General features: G+C 37.0%; 1 protein-coding gene across 7 annotated transcripts in view; it reads left to right on the top strand.

Moving 5' to 3' along the window:
* LOC111866383 (transmembrane protein 268) overlaps positions 1–20,831 on the top strand; it is a 62,327-nt gene that overhangs the window by 34,800 nt on the left and 6,696 nt on the right. For 5 of the 7 annotated variants that reach the window (XM_023855275.2, XM_023855279.2, XM_023855274.2 and 2 more), the window contains one exon: positions 12,682–12,868. In XM_023855275.2, coding sequence (XP_023711043.1) covers positions 12,682–12,868 — 187 coding nt within the window. Of the gene's footprint in view, positions 1–3,912; positions 4,083–9,836; positions 10,796–12,681; positions 12,869–20,831 lie in introns of those variants that run through there. The other 2 variants (XM_023855276.2, XM_023855280.2) reach the window with 2 other exon arrangements.

The following is a 20,831-nucleotide window of genomic DNA, read 5'->3' as shown; positions in this document are numbered from 1 at the left end:
TTTGAATTTAACAATTATCTCGTCTATGGCCAAATGTTCAGAAGGGTTATAATATTTTTCATGTGCGTCATTGAGAGTGTCGAAGATGGTCTGAATTTTCCATAGTCGGTCATAACTGTTGGCATTCCTGTCAGTTTCTGTATTGTTGTCTGCAAAACGAAGAAAACGAATGTGTAGAAAACGGTCGCGTTTCATTGTGTTAGAGTAGAAAGGCGTGGCAAATTGTTCTACAGTCAACCAGTAGTCCATCAGTCTGCCTCTAATGTCATGTCCCATTTGAATGATTATTCCTATAAACAGAAACATCTCGGAATCGGTCACGTCAGGCCGTGGAGAAGGTCCGTCTTGAAGTCTGTCTACATGCTGGTGGTAGTACCTGTTCGTCTCTTCCACCAGTAAATGGATAATCCCTGCGAAGTAGAGCATGAAAACGCAGAAAGGGGTGGAATCCTTATTTACGTGTGGAGCTTCATTGGTATTTAACCCCACAGCTCCACCGGAATAATTATTCACACGCCTCTTGCCATGCTGGTGTGCTGGACCCCAGGTTGCTGACGAAGATGATGGTTCTTCATCGACTTCAATTTCTGATTCACTTTCTTCCTCGCAACTCTCAGAGTCATCGGTACAACAGTCTGAATCGGTGTCATTTATAAGCTGATTCTCAATTTCAGCGTCTTCCGAATACGAGGCCATGGTGGACAGCTAAACACAACGCTAGCCTTGAACGTTCTGACACTGCTTGGCTATATTTCAAAACAGACTACTTCTTGTTTGGCTATACGAGATAATACACAGTCACTGTTTCTGCGAACGATTAGACATTGCCCACACTCGTGCATACCGAAAGGAACCTACGAACGGGAGAATGATGAACGAAGCGTAAACATCCGACGCTGTAGCCACACAAGCCATAGTTAGAGCATGATGTCAGCAGCAGGCATTCAAATTGCAGAAACTTTTTGTGCAGGAACTGTATGCATTTTTGTGCACAGATGTTCGAAATTGAGGGAAATTTTTTTTTTGGCATCAGTGTAAAAATGTTTAGAGATTTTAAAACCGGTAAATTACAATAACTGATTCTATATTCTTTCTAGATAAAAGGAGTGTTTATTTCGTTCATTTATCACAAAAATTGTAGAAATCACAGCATTTTGAGTAACATGATTACAATTTTTATTACTCTACAATGGTGGGCATTTAAATTAAATCCATCCCCGCTGCCACTACCAGAATTTAAATGGCTGTCTCTTAAAGGTTAAAGACATAGGATATTTGTGCGAAGTTTAATGCACACTTTAAGTCTCACAGAATGTCCTCTCGTAAATGCATTAATATGCTCTTTTTTGTTAATTAGCCTCTAGTTAACCTAATTACAAATCAGCAGTACTTCACATTGTGCATGCTGTATAATTTCTCGTGCATAGTATGAGAGCTATTCAGAAAGTAACCTCTGGTGAGCTGTTAACAAATGAGAAAATCAATGAGAAAAAAGAATTCTTCATTGGAGTCTATTATAACACAACAACATAACGGTCAAAGTTAAAATTACCTAGTTACATGTTTCGGCTTTTTAAAGCCATCATCAAACAAAACACATGATTACTATAGTCACACTATTGAACAGCAATTTCATTGTGATAGTAAAGCTGGATACTTGATAACTGTTACATTATAAAATACATGGTATAAAAACACGATGAATTATAAAGTTACTATAAAACGAAAATTATGGAGTAAAATATGGTTATAAACTCTTCATATGATAATGCATATCATGAAGTCAATTGTTGCAATCTTGTTATATTCCCGCGGACATAATGGTATATTCAGGACTTGTATACATATGGTAAACTGATTGGAGGCCTGTGGTATAGATGTGGTATTATTTGACATTAATTGTCTGCTCTGTTGGGAATACAGATTGCAGTTGCAATTGCAATCTGTATTCCCAACAGAGTGGACAAAATACATTGTAAGATGAGGCACTGGCCAAACAATTAATGTCAAATAATACCACATCTATACCATGGGCCTCCAAGCAGTTTACTATATGTATACATATCCTGAATATACCATTATGTCCGCGGGAATATAACAAGATTGCAGTAACTGACTTCACAATATGTAATATCACAGGAACAGTTTTTAACCATATTTAATCCCATAACTTTCGTTTTATAATAAGTTTATAATTCATTATATTTTTATACCATATATTTTATAATGTAACAGTTATGAAGTATCCAGCTTTACTATGACAATGAAATTGCAGTTCAATAGTGTGTGACTACAGTAATCATGTGTTTTTCCTGATGATGGCTTTAGAAGTTGAAACATGTAGCTAGGCTATTTAAACTTGACCGTTATGTTGTTGTGTTATGATGGGCTCCAATAAAGAATTGTATACGATAGCACAAAAGGATGCACAAAATGAAAAAAGAAAAAAGAAGTTATTATATACACAAAATACATGTATACTTGAGCTTCTTCACAACATAGTCACCGCCAGAATTGATGCACTTGTCATATCAGGAAATAAGTTTTTGTGTGTGCTGTCTCAGAGAAGTCTACCACTTGTGAGCCCAGCCACTTTTTGACTCCTTCCATCAACTCATTATTGTTGAAGCTCTGTAATCACAACCAGTTCTTCAGGTAGGTAAACAGGTGGTAGTCACTTGGAACAAGATCAGAGCTGTGAGGAAGGTGGTCAGATATCTCCCAACTGACTGCTCCAGCAGTGATCAAGTGCAAGCAAACTGTATGCAGATGCACATTGTCATGGAGGAGCAATACACCAGATGTCAGCATTCCACACCTTTTGTTCTGAGTGACCCTATGCAGTTCTTTTAGTGTCTTGCAATACATTTCTGATGTTATTCGTCATGGAGGAGCAATACACCAGATGTCAGCATTCCACACCTTTTGTTCTGAGTGACCCTATGCAGTTCTTTTAGTGTCTTGCAATACATTTCTGATGTTATTCGTCATGGAGGAGCAATACACCAGATGTCAGCATTCCACACCTTTTGTTCTGAGTGACCCTATGCAGTTCTTTTAGTGTCTTGCAATACATTTCTGATGTTATTGTGGCCCCGTGTTGCATGAATTCCACCATAAGCACTCCTTTCCTGTCACAAAAAGACAATTGCCATCAGATTTCTGGCAGACAACATTTCTTTAAACTTTTCCAGCTTGTTTGGTGAATGTTTGTTTCTCCATTGCTTTGATTGCTCTTTGGTTTCAACATTCACAAATGAAACCCAAGTTTATTCACCTGTTACTCATATGATGTGATTGAGAAATTCATTGCCATCTTTGTGGTATCACTCTGAAAGTGTCTAAGCTGAAGGGAGTCGTTCTCTGCTTTTAGTGCACACCCATGAGTATTTTTGGAACCATCTTGCACAAAACTTGTGATAGCCTAGCCCAACTGTGATAATCTTGTAGAGAACTATGCATGAAATTTGTGGAAATTCACATGAAAGTCATGAAATTGTAAAACACTGCCTTTCACGGATTTTTTTGGTCAACACTGAACATGATCATCGCTGACTGCACATGGCTGAGCAGCACTTTGCTTTTCATCACGAACATTTGTTTGCCCATCTTTGAACATTCTACAATATTGCCGTACAGTTCTTTCACTCATTACATTTTGGCCATAAACCACACATAATTTACGATGGATTTCTGCAACACTTTTTTTAAGCATGAAGAAAGCAGATAACAGCATGTATTTTGCAGCTGACTTGATTATCAGTCGCAGGACACATCACTACTCACTCTGTAGAGACAAGAACAAACACTAGTTGACCAATTACAAGGAAATGATTTATGTGATGCTTCCTCACATGTTGAAGCTCTCTGTTCATATATTAGTTGCCTAAAATAGACGATGTTTACTTACAGAATACCCCTCGTATGTAATCCATTGTAGTAGCAGCATCTCCTGGCATGTGCAGACTCACCTTGGTGGATGTGTTTTTGTAGGTTCTGAATTTTAGCCGTAATAAGGGACAGCTTATATTTTTATTATGAATGTTTAAAAATCTGCAGCAGTGAAGGAGAAATGCAAAATGGAATTACTCAGAAGTGCAGTAGTAAATAGAGTGTTTGAACAAGTATCACTTCATTATAATGAGAATAAAACATTGGCACTGTCAATTTGTTAATGTTATGTGTATGGAAAAATGCTGTGTAATAAATGCTTCCTATCCATCTGCAGCATCTTTGCTGCAACTCTGTGCATGAAATGTAATTACAGGTTTGGTCCTCAACATACTTGTAACCAGAAGTTTGTAAGGTTACCATTAGACTACACACTGCTCATCTTCCTTGTTTGGGAGATGAAAGTCCAAATTCCAGAATCAGAACTGTATGTCTGAATAAAATCTGTGTGACCAGAGGCAGAAACATTCAGCACACAAGCACATTCATTCTAATTAATTGTTGAAAAACATCAGCCAATGTCTGTGAGTACATGAGGTTATGTAAGCATTCATATAATACTAAAAATGTTTGGAATATTGAACTAGTCTTCATTGCCAAATATAAATCACTCAGTCCAATGTGACCTGTAAGTTTATTACTACATGAAAAACTTAACACCCTTACATGTTTCGGTCTCTGTGGACCATCTTCAGAGGGCAAACATCACTACAAATAGGAAACCACCTTCACATAAGTTGTTTAGACGTAAAGTACATACACTTATATGTTACAATGCATAGTACACAAAATAGAACATTTCACAAACACAGCAGTTTCCTGGGAATGTGAAGTTTTTAAAAATTATTTAAAATTTCTTGATGCTAATTAAAATTTTTTTTGCATTGTCAGTAATTAAAAGTCATAAACCATGCAGGCTCGAGTTCGTCCTCCCATCGTCCCTCTTGTATGGGGCAGATATTGTGCCACCTGTCTATCTTGATGTGGAGGTTCTGGAGTCTTATATTTCTTATGTGTTCTTTGTATCCAGTTGTTAGATTTCTAACACTCTAACAACTAACAACAAATCTAACAACTAGATACAAAGAACACAAAGACTAAACAAAGACGAATCGGCATTTGCCCAACACGTACTAAATAATGTCCATCAATACGGGCCGATGACAGTAATTATGGAAATGATCGAAAAAGCTAAAAAAGGAGGCATAATGAATATAAAAGAGGACTTCTACATATATCAATTTAATAAATTCAATAAATTGATAGAAGAACAAAAGTATAAAAGAGAAAGTAATAGCCTACGTAGTATGTTCGACCTCATAATACATCATCAGAACACGTCCACATTGATGTCACAAACACAACAAGCATAAATTCATGCGACACAACACACTTCTGAACAGTGAAAACAGCACAGCAGCCACGAGCAAACCCTGGAAGATATAAAGGTAGGACGTAACATATCCTCAGACATATATATAGACAGTATAAACATTAAAATAGTAAAATACCCATAATATATTTGCAGAACCTCCACATCAAGATAGACAGGTGGCACAATATCTGCCCCATACAAGAGGGACGATGGGAGGACGAACACGAGCCTGCATGGTTTATGAATTTTAATTATTGACAATGCAAAAAAATTTTTAATTAGCATCAAGAAATTTTAAATAATTTTTAAAAACTTTACATTCCCAGGAAACTGCTATGTTTGTGAAATGTTCTATTTTGTGTACGTACTTTACGTCTAAACAACTTATGTGAAGGTGGTTTCCTATTTATAGTGATGTTTGCCCTCTGAAGATGGTCCTCAGAGACCGAAACATGTAAGGGTGTTAAGTTTTTCATGTAGTAATAAACTTACAGGTCACATTGGACAGAGTGATTTATACTTGTGATTGTTAGTGTGACGGACCAGAATGAAACAAATCAAGTCTTCATTGCTTTCATATATGCATGATAACTGTTCCATACAACTTAGGAAGTGTTTGTATAGAGAACCATTCTGGTGCACTTTCTGTTATTGCCTGTGGACTGTAAAAAATCTGTTTTGTCTCAGAAATAGTACAGCTTGTGGGAAAAGGTGTGTTGCACATGAAGTAAGAGTTTCACTTTTATCTACAGCTTGTATTCAAAATAAATTTCTTACTCATCTTAAGTTATGCATGAGTGTGTACAGAATCACATTTTGGTCTTCATATAGTGTTCATTATTGTTGTCCAGTTCTAACCAAAATTGAAATATATTGTCAAATTTTATTAAAATCCTCTCATATCAGATTTAATGAAAATCTCTTTTGGTAGGTCTGAAGTTATTATATGCAGGCAGATGGATGGACAGACAAACATGGTGAAGCTGGTCATGCATTTTCACAACTTTTTGCTGCAGACACACCATAAAGAATAATATGCACCTACATTCTTTAAACCTTTGCACTCTATGATAATGCCTGTAATTACAGACTGGGGCAGAAAACTGTATTTCATCCACTTTAAGATATTATGAATGCATGTTGTAATGAACATTTTTAGGGCCTTCGGAAGGCTTCATTTTATTGACATTGCACTCTACAGCCATCATTTGATGCTAGACAACCAAGCCATCATATTTGTTTGATGATGACTACTATACACATGATGGTCCCCATTACTGTGTTCACTGTTTTCAAAGAAAGAGTATTCACTGTTATGGAACTCGTATATGGTGGCTTCTCTTTTGTATGTCACCTTCAAATTTGATTTTTGCAGTTAGTTTGTGTATTACAAAGTAGGTATTCATTTCTTTATGCAGTCTTGTTTTCACCAGTCACAATGTAATAACCACAGATATTCACTGTTTGATTTTTTATAGAAAGTGTCACGTAACTTCGAACAAGGCCAATAATAACCCTGAATGCGCAGAAGAAAAATTTCAGACAAGGGGGTGGAGGGTGTGAGAAGTAACAGGCGGCCAGTGGAAGAACAAGTGTTAAGAAACTCCTCCCACCACAAGCTATGCGTGGGATTTGACTAGGAATGTGGGGCCTTGTTAGAAGTTACGTAACATTGTCTATAATTGTTTTATACATTTCCAGGTTCTAAATTGCCTCTAATAAGTGTTCATTTTAATGTCGATTTTACATGCTGTTATGAATTCTCATTATGACAGATTTCTGCCCAAACTGCCACTTCTCATATTCACAAAGCTTTTCTTCTGTTTTTGGATATTCTGCTCTCTGGCCACAAAAAGCCTCCCTGGCTACCACTAGTTTGCAACATCAGCTCTTTCTTCGTTCTCCTTCTGTTCAGCAACTTTTACTAATGTTGTATTTCCTATCAGTGACATGATTTTGTATTTCTTCTCTTGAATTATTTTCTGGTTTTCACTAACCATAAAAGACTCATGTGTAGCATAACATGTGCACAGTACCTCAGATTAACATCCCTTTGTACACTGAAGCTGTGCATGGTTTGATGCATTGGTACACAAAAAGAAGAGGATGTGGAAATACATATTGGGCTGTTGTCTTATTCATGATGAGGTTGGGAACATGACTAACTCCAGTAAACAGTATTATCAACTTTATCATAAATAAGCTGACCACTGCTGTTCCAATTTGGTGCTTGACTAGACCAGGGAGTTTGTTTGTTGATGAAAAATAATTTTCAAGGTAGTGCAGGTATCCATTTGTAACAACTACAGATTTCCTTCCAAAATGGTGTTTTACCTGCAGTTGTGTGAAATGTTTTGATTGTTGGATTAACTTTAAAAAATTTGTTATATTTTAGCGTCCTGTTGCACTGATTTAAGTTCATGATTTGTTTATTCCGTCTTGCAGTGCGTACACTTATCTATCTTCTTCTCTCACTCTCACTACATGTTTCGGCATAAAAATGCCATCTTCAGGTGCTACTCAATTCACGTCAANCCTGAACAGTTTTAATATTTTTACGATTGACATTTGTCAATATATATGATGGACATATATTTTAGTTATTTTAAAGTGAAGACAAGGCATACAATGTACTAGTTTGACGTGAATTGAGTAGCACCTGAAGATGGCATTTTTATGCCGAAACATGTAGTGAGAGTGAGAGAAGAAGATAGATAAGTGTACGCACTGCAAGACGGAATAAACAAATCATGAATTTAAAAAATTTGTTATTGTAATGATAAATTGTGCACTGATGAAGCATGTCATATTTTTTAAGGTTATATTTCAAACTAGTGTTTAAACTATGATTCTGAATTCCCGGCATCTCTCATTTATACTGCACTTGGCAGTTATAAAATTTTGTGCTTCCATGTTGTTTTCTTTCATGCATTTCTTCGACTTATTAGTTCAGAGATCTTTATAGCCCACACTTCTGAATTATTGTCTTCATACACTGCTTCAGTTTCCAAGAGAACCTGGACTGTCCATTTCAGCTTTAACAGTCTGATACCTGCAGATTTGAGTGCTGATTTCAGAACTGTGGTATTAGTATTAACTGAAATATTTTTAATATCATTAGAATAATATTAAAGAGTGACTTATCTGCTTTTCTTCAAGGTTTTTGTGGCTATTGTAATCAGAACACACACCTTTCTAGCTGCACCTGGTTATTTGTTAAAAAGAAAATCAACAATATTGCCATGTATACATGGTTAGTGTGACTAATAACAGTGAGTTGTGGGTTTCATGATTGGGTTTATTAGCACATCTTTACAGTTATAGTTGATTATTGTTCACACATTGAACTCCTTCCAAATAGTGTATGAAGAACCTTTGTGAAGAATCTCTCACTAGTCTCTCACTAATCTTGGATTGATCTCTGCTACCTCTGAATCTCAGATCTCCCGAATTCACGAAATGCACTGCCTCTTAATACTACCAGAGGACCTAATTGTGATCACCACCTCCAAGGGTTCCATTACTGTTCTTCATGAACGTGCTGGCTCTGCAACCATGTGTTTATTCCTAAACAACAGTTTGCTTTTCTGTGTGTTTACAACTTTCGGTGTCCATATCTGTGGAAACCATGTTTTGTATTTAGTTGGTTTTCAGGAATAAGTTTCTCCATGGCAGTGTGTTTGCCTGTTTGTTTCCATAGAAACGTCCCATATGTCAATACTTCACATGGCATATTTGAACTGAGGAGTAGTGAACTTTGCATTTTGTATCTTCAGCAGAGATGATGACTTTGTTCTTTTTTTCAATTTTCCTATGTTCTGTGCCTGAAGTATACACAATTAATGTGTAATGTGGAGGGTTTTTTTTTCTGTTTCAATGTGTGTTTATGTGTATGTGTTTCATTGCAGAATTGTAGTTTTTAGCTATTTCTGTGAAGCAGGAAGAAATATTGCAATGTTAAAACTGGTACTGTATGCTTTAAGTCATACCATTGTGAGAGGTAAAAAAGGTGAATTTATCCATCTGCTTAATTAAGTATCTTGCCATAAAGACGTGGAGGAGTGGAGGTATGGCTCCACTATTCTTAATCTTGGCACTAGGTGGAGGTCAACTTCACACCTATGCCACTTGACTTCAAGGAAAATAGACTGTGGTATCCATTGTATAGGAGACTGGTAGAGCCCCAGAGTTAGTGTGGATGCTAATGAAAGAGAACAATCTCTTGCCTCTGTTGGGAATCACATCCTGATTCCTCAGTCATCCAGCCTGTAGCCTAGTCAGTATTCCAACTAAGCTGTCCAAGCTCTGTGTACTATTGTAAAACTTTATATATCCAAGCGTTTTATTTATATTGTCATTTCAGTGACAAAAACCATAAATATTTTGGTTATGACTGTTATTATTTTCATTTTTGTCAGTAATTTGGAAAGTCTGAAATGTTGAAGCAGTTTTCTTTTCTCTCTTTTGGTGTTTCTATTTTTGGTTTGCATGGCCTTATGTTGGGTCACAGGCAAGAGGAGAGCAGTTACTGACTCGTTACATTCAGCGCTGGGCCAAGGACTTCCTCCGTCATCGTCTGGATTGGACTGTAGATGAGGAGAGTGGCAACCCCATGGACCCTCGACACCTTTCTTCAGCTCTTTGCCCCTGTCAATACATTGAGGAATATATAAAAAACAAGCCACGTTCAGACCATCGAGCCTTCTGCCCCTGCTGTGCCTCATGGCTTATTGAACGCGGAATTGATTAACTATATACATCACCCCTCTCTTTTTTTTTTTTTTAACATTCCGGCTTTCCTGTATTATAGATCTATACATTCCATCTTGGTTAATATATCTTTGTTTCACCATATTAAGAACTTGTTGGTACCAAGTTTGCCATAGTGGCAAACTTAATAGTCTGAGTATTACATAATTATGAAATTTATTGAATGCCATTGGACACTTACTGATCTTTCCAGGTATCTAGGATTTGTATTTTTGTTCAAAATGTCAGCAACTCTGCACTAATACTAAGCAGAAACAGTGAAATAAACGAATGTTTTTTTCACTGTATGTATATTCTTTTCTGTACATAAGCTGGAAGTAGGTAGTACTCATTAATTAGTATGAGTAATAATACAGCGAAATCCCATATTTGTTGAATATGTTTTCTGGTCAAATCTAAAATTCAATATAGACATTATATTATTTTCCAATATTTTGTGAATGTTGATTAAGTAAATAACTCACACATAGTGTAAAGAAATTTTGACCTTCCACAACTCATACATTTATTTAGTGCCATCATAGTTGAAACAACTCTCGATTTTTATGTTTTATGTCTTATGTCTGCCAGAAGCTATTACCACAGCCATAATTAGTTGTTACCATACAACCATATTATTTGGTGAATGATGATGCATATTGTAAGATTTGAGGCTTTCACAGCGGTGACTATGAAGAAAGCAGTCTTCTGGGATTTGGCACTGTGCATATGGATGTTAACACCACATATACACGGTGCCAAATCCCAGAAGACTGCTTTCTTCATGATGCATATTGATTACACACTGAAATCACACTATTTGTGGCATCATAGTTGTTTTTATTCTCAACTGCTGTTCATTATTTTTCTTTGCTTATTTCATATGTCAAAATTATTTGAGAACTTTGTTTGATATTGTTAATTGTGTAATTGTATTTATTTGTTTAGAAATATTTTATTTCGTTTTTCAGTGTTTATTTTATGTGTCATCAATTATTTTAAAAATCAGTTTGATATGATTAAGTAAGCAGTTGCATTTATTTGTGTAAGACAGTCTTTTTAACTACTTATATAAAGAAATTACTTTATAATAATTGTCAGTGATAAGTCTTATAAGGTGAACAGTTTCTGAAAATAATTTTGCATAACCTCCATTTAGTGAAAACCTCGATTTAATGTTGGCAAGAAAAACCATTCCCCCAAAGATTAATGAAATTGGGATTTCACTGCTTGTTTATATGTTATTTGTTTGTTTAAAAATGGGGCACACAATCAAATACACTTAAGTAACTGACATATCTAACATCACTTGCCTGACCTTCATTTGGCTTTGTTGGTGCTGACAGTATTTGTTTCTTAGTTGTAGTGGTGTTTCTATAACCAAGTAGTTTTCTGTATCTTCACTGAAATCATCTTCATGTATGACTAATGTTGTTGTTATTAAATGCTAATATAATGTTGGAATTTACAGTTAGTTACGGTAGACTGATTGCTACTCAGTGAATTTTAATTCCCTCAAGCATCGGTATTGTAGTTAGCAGATATTTGCAAGTGCTTATATGTAAATGTATTTTTCATACCTCTCAGGGCTCTGTTTAACATTTTTCATGCACTTCAGATAATTCTATACTTTCTTATTTTTTTTTTGTCTGTGAACAAGTGAAAGCATTGGATCTGTAATCAACTTGCCAGTGTTGCTTGTCATCTCTTGTTGCAAATGACAGTGCTGGGCAGATGTGGTATTCTTTTCCTAGATAGTGTATGATCAGAATAAATACCAGGCTGTTCAGCCCTCAGATTCCTAAGTTTTAAATAAAAGACTGCATCCTGCCTACTTGGCAATACCCATTTCATGTAGGAAAAATTTGGGGGCAGAAATTATGATCATGCTTCAGAAATACTTGTAGTGAAGTCTGTATAGTAATAACCAACTAACTCCATGGGGAACAGCCACACATATCCTGTGCAAATGTGAGGCATAAGCTTATTTAAGATTGCGTCACTTTAGTCAGTATTTTATGGAACCAAGTGACTATTTTGATGACCCCACGTGCAAAATCCTACGCTTCATTCGAAGCACAGGATTGTTGAGGGGATACTCAGAAAGGGAGGCACAATAGATCACTGTGGTCGCGGTGCAAAGGCCAAGAAGGCCCACCCCTTGTACATTCATTCAACTTCATGGGGAAGAATCGTTGAGATGCTGATAGTCTATTAGGTAACCCACAGGTTCAGTACCATGTTCAGAACATTGACCACTGTTCCCTACCCTGAGCCATTTTAATCCAGACCACACCCTCATGATCCTTTTTGTCTGTATCACAAAATGATGGAAATAGTAATCACCATATTTATTCAAGTAGTTACAGACATTCCATCTCAATGGGCTACAGGCTGGACAGCTNTTTAAACTGTCATTATATAGATTGTAGCTGCAGTGTAATAACGAGTTAATGCAATGCCTTAGAGAATACCAACTGACTGCCCAGCATGCACTATTGGCTCGTTGGAAATTCATACTCAGTATATTATTGTTGGCTTGTTGTTGCTTTGTGGCATGCTTGTTGTCGTCCACTAAGGTGGTGGGTGTCGTCTGTTTTGCACAGGAGCGTGCTGAGATGGTTTTCCTACGCTACTCACAGCGCTGGGCTAAAGAGTTTGTACGCAGGCACCTGGAGCTGTCAGTGGATGGTGCGGAGCGTGGAGGCTTCTCCATGCCCCCCCCCCGCCACTGCATCTCTGCCCGCTGTCCCTGTCAGTTCATAGAGGAGCACCTGAAGTATAAACCTCGAGGCAAGTGTTCTGTCAAACAGTTCTTCTTGCTGCCCAACTTCAGTTTCAAATAAGGGGCCTTCTGTCCATATGGTGGTTGTGGTTTGAAAGTAATTTTTTGTTTCTGTGTCGTTAAAGTATAACTTTTCACTGGTGCTTTGGCTATGGAGAAGGTGCATATTTTGCATATTATAGTATTAGAACTTTCATTGTGTTGGTTGTGGTGAAATTATTATTATTATTTTAAAGAAAATGAAACTATGGTGATTTGTTAAAGTGGCCTTTTAGTTTATTTAACTCTCCTTAATTTATATTCACATTTTTCACTTCTCTCTGGGTGTGTATTTATTTTGTAATGTACTATTTATCTTACAGTATACTGTCCCTTAAACAATTTAATGATATGGCAGCAGGATTATCCATTTCCTCCTCGTTTTTAATCCTTCCATTAGCATAGCTATATACTTAGTACAGGTGGATTATACACTTGGTTCATTAGAGGTTTCTAGATTCAGAGACATTGTTTGCTAATGTAATCAAGTGTTGCAGATAGTCTGATTTATGAGATGTTTTTAACATAGGATGTTAAACTGGACAGTGTTCCCACATACTGTAACAGGTACTGTTTCTTGTGAATGTACCTGCTTCATATTGGCAAATGGCAATTTTTTTTTTGTTTTACATTAGGCATTTGATGAAGAGGTAGTTACACTGTATGGGTGTACATGTTTTGTCTACAACTTTCTAATTGAGTCATATATGAGTCTCAGATTTTTTAGATGAATTGAGAAAAAATCTCAATTTTGATTCAGACATTGACTTTCCAATCTCAACCTTTGAGAATTTTCAGATAACTACTTTTGCTTTGCACAATAGCATGAAACTAATAGTTCCTTCAGAATGACAGTGGTTGCCAGTGCTAGCATGAACCAACTTGTGAACAAAATCTGCCTCTTTCTCTCCCCCCCCTTTCTGTCATTGTAGGAAAGGAAATGGTCCTAGAATTTACTTATTTTCTCTAAATACAGTGACTTACAAAACTTCATCATTGAAATGAGTCTGATATCAAAAGGGATAAGTAATGCACTTTAGTATACTGTGAAAAAGTGGCTACTGTTATAAATTGTGATCACATTAAAAATATTGGTCTAATAGAGAAGATTCTCAAAACGTTTGCAATGTTGCTTCTGAAATAGCACATACTTTGTTCTAATGTGCTGTAAAAACTGCACAGCTTCTGATTCTGAGTGAAGCAAATTGCAGTTGTTGCATGTTTATAGTTTGTGCCAATGTGTACTTAAATTTATAATGCTGTATTGTAGTGTGGTTGCTGTTGTTAATGGCTGGAAAAAGGAGGTTCAGTGGATAGTATTCTGTTATAATGACTCTTGAAGGAAAGACCATGTGAATCTGATTTTCTTGCTCAGCAAATGTTCACAGTTAATATAGTGAGGTGTCCATCTTATTTAAATGTTTATTTACTTCTCCCTATTAAGAGATCTGGTTGAAAAAATATCACATTTGTTTATGTTTCAAATTTTTTTTGTGTGTGTGAAGATGTGTTTCTTCACTCTGTGCATTTACATTGAGCTGTACTTAACTTGATATTACTTGTGTGGGTATTACATATTCCGTCCATTGCTCCAGAGAGATTTTAGTGATTCCTGGCCTGTTCCACAGTATTGTGGACTGCTGCATGAGTGTTTCCCATGTCACTAGAACCTGAGTCATTCTGTCATACTCATATAACTTGGGAAATGAAGTTCATTTGTACAAGGTGCTATCAGTAAGTTCCCGGACTAAGTCAAGAAAGAAATGTCAGCTTAACTTACTCAATTTTGGCTGCCAACTACTTCAAGATAGTCTCCTTGGGAACGTGTACAGCAATCCCATCACTTTTTCCATGCTTCAAAGACACCATGGAAGTCATTTTGCCCAATGCTGTCGAGTACTGCTTGCAGTTCCTTTTGGATGTCAGACGCTCTTTCAGACATGGTCCCTTCAGTTTCATTTTCAATTTATGAAATAAAATGAAATCATGGGGGGCTTAGTCCGGTGAGTAGGGAGGATGGGGAACGATAACCATGTTATTGTTAGTCACAAACTCTGTGGTTTCGCTTACTGGGGGGTGGAGTCTGGCTGGGTTCACTTGGCACGGTGGCCACTGATTGGCCTATTGTACCTGCCCCGGGTGATTATGATGATGGAGAATTTGCTGGAATGAAGATTGGCCGGGGAAACTGAAGTACCAGGAGAAAATCTGCCCTAGCGCCACTTTGTCCACCACAAATCCCACTTGATCAGACCCGGGATTAAACACAGGCCGCCACGGTGGGCAGCCAGCGACTAACTGCTTGAGCTGTGGTGTGGCCTAATTCTGTGGTTTTCAGGGACGTGTGCATTATTATGATGAAAAGGAGCCACTTGTGATTGCACCAAAGTTCTGGTCTTTTTCGTCACACATTTTCTCTCAGGCATCTCAAAACGTCACAGTAAAAGTCAGAGTTGGCTGTAGTGTTAGGAGGAACAAATTCATGGTGAACAATCTTGAATTTTTTCAACATTTTCTATCATTTTACTGGTGCTTTGGTTGCCCTGAATGTTTGTCATCTTCAACTGACACTCGACCAGCTTTGAAACATTAATACCATTCGGAAACAGCTGTCCAGCTTAAAGAGTGTTCTCCAAAAGCGTCAGGAAGCATACACGGATTTACCGAGCTTCATGCAAAACTTGATGCAGACATGTTGATTTTGCCATCCATTGCATACGAAACGAAACACGAAGTCAAAAAAAGCACCCGTGTGAAAACTGTGGGTGTTCACAGTGTGATGTCACATGGCAGACTGATGCAACAGGCTTGTTGAAGTGTGACCTTGGCCTCTCCTCTCATCTTCTTTCAGTGAGGTAGTTACAGCAGTAACAGTCCGGAAACTTTCCAATACCACCTTGTATACCTGTCAACCCCTCCAGTTTTGATAGTGTTTTCCACTTTTACATATTTTATATTGTTACTTTGTTAGTACTGCATTTTATAATGACAAAAGTATTACCAGTGTAAATACAGTACTACCCAACAAATAACGGATCACAGTGACAAGAAATTGTTTTTTTGGCTTTTTCATTTGTGTGTTTTCTTTTAAGAAATGAAATGCAGTACTTATGCTGGTAAGATCAACCTTTCTGTTCTGAACTAAGATGATGCTTTATTTAGCCTTTAATTATAGAATAATGGCAGTGGAAGATGATCCTGTTTTCAGAATTAATTTGGAATATATTGAATGGGATGAGTTTTACACCAGAGGAATTAAGTTACAGAGATTTAGGTTTGATGCTGAAGACTTGGGATCTTTTTGATTTAGTTTGGGGTTTGTCTAATGATGCTGTTAGTACATCAGACAGTACAGCGCCAAGAAGTAGGATGAGTAATGAATGATAGGATCGGGAAAGATGTGGAAAGCTGCACTCACTTCCTAATTTGAGGTACTGTCTTGGCATTTTCCTGGAGGGATCTGAGGAAAACTGTGAAAACCCTCAGTCAAGGCAGCCTGTGTGCCAACCAGGATTTCAGCTGGGCATGTCCCAAATACAAGTCAGAGGTGTTACTGCTTGGGCCAGTTCACTTGGTGAAATTTAGTATCAGTGGCACAGTTGAGTTTAGAAGTACAGTAGTGTCAGAAGTGACTGTTCCTTCACCTCTGGTACTTGCAGTGGGTGAAGACTATAATATTGACATTGTTGCCAACTAAACAGTTTAGAAATGAATTTCCATGTTTTCTATGCTATTTATAGGAAGGGAGAAAACTGGAGAATGTTACTGGCTGAGGGAAGATTCTCTGGTGCAGCCCTCTGTATGGTCATTATGGTTGCAGAGGACTTAAAATTTTGTTTCTGTGCTTAATTTATAATTCATCTCTCATTGTCAAATAGTGTTTATACACATAACTTTCCTGTCCTTTTTTTATTTATGTGTGTTTACTGACAATGTTCCCAGTTCCCCTCTGCTATTTTTAACACTAAAGAAGCCATTGGGCATACACAGATTTTTTTAATGGGATCTTGATAACAGAAACCCTCACACTTAGGACATTCATTTCTCTGTTACATACAAACCATTTTCCTTTCACTTTTATAAATTCTGCAGTCTTTGCTCCAGTTATTTAGTTATCTAGACAGTCTGTTTTTGTGGGCATTTCTGAAAGACTAGTTACTACATTACCTTCATCAGTACATGGCATCATATAGTCCTGTCATGTAGTATATGCAGTAGACAGGATGTGAGCAAACGACTGTCACAATACTTTCCCTTCTACCTTGTCTGCAAGGGTAATTGTTAATGGTGACAGGCTTATTACACAAAAAGTCATACTAGTACAGTGAAGATGTTAGCATGTATTGCAGTTAAATCGGCAGACATGAAATGAATGTGTGAATAGTGGCAAAAATTAATGAATACATCATCATGAAGAGAACGACAGGTTGCAAAAAGAATCTGTTTCCTTCTCAAAATGGAGGAGGGACATTGTGTGAAGGGGGACATCACATGAGTAGTTAGTTAGTTAGTTATTGGAGAGGGTGGGTTTCCCCATGCACTTAGACCTGTAGTGGTCCATTGTGCTTCCCTCTATGATTTCTACCAGTCTCTATATCCTACCGGTATTGGTGCTTACAATCAGTCCTGCCCAGCCAGCGAGACCGGCTCTACTAGCTGAGAGGTATCTATAATGCTTCTCCCATCTACCAGAGGTATTAGTGACTGCTGTTGGGCGGGAAACGTCCACAATTTTGGCTCACTGACCTCCTTTGGAGGTATGAGGTTCTTTTTACATGCTGTAAAGCTACGACACGGGACCCACGGCTTAAAGTCCCTCCTGGAGGACTTGTTCCCTGAATTTTTCCGCCCTTAAAAATTCGACGACCTCCGCCGGGTATTTGAACCCGCGTACTACGAGTCATGAGGTGGGAACGTTACCTCTAGACTACGGAGGCCGCTTATCACATGAGTAAATACAGTTACTTCTTTTAATAACTGCACATCAGTTCACTTGCAGATGGTTGATATTACCTCATGAGTGTGTTTCTTTTCATTCTCATGCTGTGGGAAACGTCTGAGTTTTTTTTTTTTTTTTTTTTTTTTTTTTTTTTTTGTTGAAATTATCGTCTCTCTCTCCTGTCTTTTAGCGGGATATATTATTCTGTGCAAGACATTTCCGTAAATGTCATCATTAAGGATTTTATTTCTCTTGATTGGAATATATGGACAGACAGCCTTTGTGTTTATTTCACGCTTTAGAAACAAGATTATGTTTAGATTAATTTACTGTGTTTCATACAAAATGTAAAGAAATTAATTAATTACTGTAGAAAGGAAACTGTACCTGTATTCAGCTATATGAAAGATTATGTCATGTATGTAGTATTTAATAGAAGATACTGTATTTTGTATCATTTAACATTCAGCTTTTGAAATATATTTCTTTATCCATACAGTTTCTTGAGACCTTTTGTTTTCAGTAAATGGTGATTTCTTGTTTGGCTACAGGAGAGACTTCTTATTTATTTAGCCAGAGATTTTCAGGTTCTTGTTTGACTGCAGAATCTAAAATATCTGACTGCATGGACATGCTCAGGTGATAGTACTGCAGGTTCTGTGCAGAAATCACACTCTGGATTTTGTTCCATTGTCAGTTGTGTTTAATTTTCCTTTTAGTTCTCCAAATCTCAGCTGCTTTAGCACAGATGAGGTTGTAGTGACATATATAATCATGTTCATGTTCTTTGATTCCATTAAAAAACTTCCATACTTTTAACTTTTAATACTGTTTATTGTACTACACAGTCCATCAACAGTGCAACAAATTGTTCCTTTTGTTTATACTTTTTAAAGTTTTTTTTAGTTAATGTTTGTTTATCCACTGCTTTGACTGGTTTTTGGTTTTAATGTTCACAAATGAAACCCAGGTTTCATCACTTGTTACTCATATGATGTGATCGAGAAATTCATCGCCATCTTTGTGGTATCACTCTAAAAATGTCAAAGCGAAAGGAAGTCATTCCCTGTGTTTAGCGCACATCATTGAGCATTTTCAGAACCTATCTTGTGCAAAACCTATGACAGCCTAGCCTAACTGTGATAATCTTGTAGAGAACAATGCATGAAATTTGTGGAAATTCACATGAAAGTCATGAAGTTGTAAAACACTGCCTTTCACAGATTTTTTTTGGTCAACACTGAACATGATCATCACTGACTGCACATGGCTGAGCAGCACTTTGCTTTTCATCATGAACATTTGTTTGCCCATCTTTTAACATTTTATACCATTGTCGTACAATTCTTTCACTCATTACATTTTGGCCATAAACCACACATAATTTACGATGGATTTCTGCAACACTCGCATTTTTAGCATGAAGAAAGCGGATAACAGCGTGAATTTCGCAGCTGACATGATTATCAATCATAGAACACATCATGACTAACTCTGTAGAGACAAGAACAGACACTAGTTGACCAGTTATGTGATGGTTTACAAGGAAATGAGTCATGTGATGCTACCTTGCATGTAGAAGCTGTCCCTTACTCATACATTAGCTGCCTGAAATAAAGAAGGTTATTTTCCAAACAGCCCTCATTTATGAATTGGTTCTACAAAATTATGAATATACTACAAAGTCAGAGATTTATATCAATGCACTGACAGATCGAAAATTAAGTCTACAAGTTTCCCCTGTGCCATGTTATTCTCCATGCCATGAAAACTCACAGGGAGTGAAAGTGTAGTGTCATACATTCTTAATGTCAGCCCTAGATGGAAATGAGTGGTCAGCTTCATGCCTTGCTCTTACCTGCAGGTAAAGAGCCCTCTATAACTGTAGGATAGGAGGATTGGAGCACTGTGAGAACTGGTCTGAGTATCGTGGAAAACAGATAAATCTCTTGTCCCTTCTGGGAATTAAAATCTCAATTCCATGGCAGTCCAGCCCATAGAATAGTCTCTATACTGACTGAAATCTTTGTCGTAAAAGGTACTGTATGGGGCAAGTATATGAAATCCTTTCCGTCTGTGCTTGTACTCTAATGTGAACTCTGATTATAGCTGCCACCAGGCACAATTACACAGTGTTCAGGGAAGCTCTTCATAAATATTGCATATAATTTTTGCATGGCATGTTTGCCCCAGTAACTGTAATATGTTTCTACCATTTGGAATTGTCTGGATGATGTAACATTTAACAGTTAAAAGCAGTTGAAGTGAAACAATTGATGGAAGGCTCTTGTTGAGACAGGTTTTTGTCTACAATTGTACAGTCAGGAAATTGTCTTGCTAAAAACTGGTAATAGCTTTTGATATCAGGAGGAATAATGGAACATCATCTTGATAAATCCCCCCCCAGTATTTATACATTATACGTGTTTGTGTCCTTTTAATAATATTGTAAAATCAAAGCTGTATGATGATGTTCCATACACTTCATTGAAGCGCTCCATGTGAGTTCATTTTGTACAGTACTTTTCTGTATAATTATAGCATAAATGTTACACATTTCAGACATTATCACTGACTTTAATATTAAATATTTGGCAGACTTCCCAGTTTTTATTGAGCTTCATATTATCCTAATTTCACCTACATCTTATAAGTAGTTTTATTACAGTGGTGAATTTTATGCCAATCATTTACAGCCTTTGCATGGACTGTTACGGCAGTCATTTGAAACATACATTCTCTTATTGAACATTGGAGCTTCATATGATAATTTTCAGAAATTCAGCAGACAAGTCTAGATTGGATGGCCTAGTGTTAGGTATGTTCTAACCATGCAGCACATTTTTTAATATTAATCCACACACAAAATGGGGATGACTAATGGACCTTTTTTTTCCCCCATGATCCACACTGATAGTTCAGATGAGCCGCATGCGGTTTGCGAGCCACAGTTAGGTCGCGTCTATTCCAGAAAGTACACAGGCAATTCCTTC

This window comes from Cryptotermes secundus, unplaced genomic scaffold (assembly GCF_002891405.2).
Source record: "Cryptotermes secundus unplaced genomic scaffold, Csec_1.0 scaffold41, whole genome shotgun sequence".
Classification (NCBI taxonomy): Eukaryota; Metazoa; Arthropoda; class Insecta; order Blattodea; family Kalotermitidae; genus Cryptotermes; species Cryptotermes secundus.
This window is presented reverse-complemented; position numbering and strand designations above follow the sequence as displayed.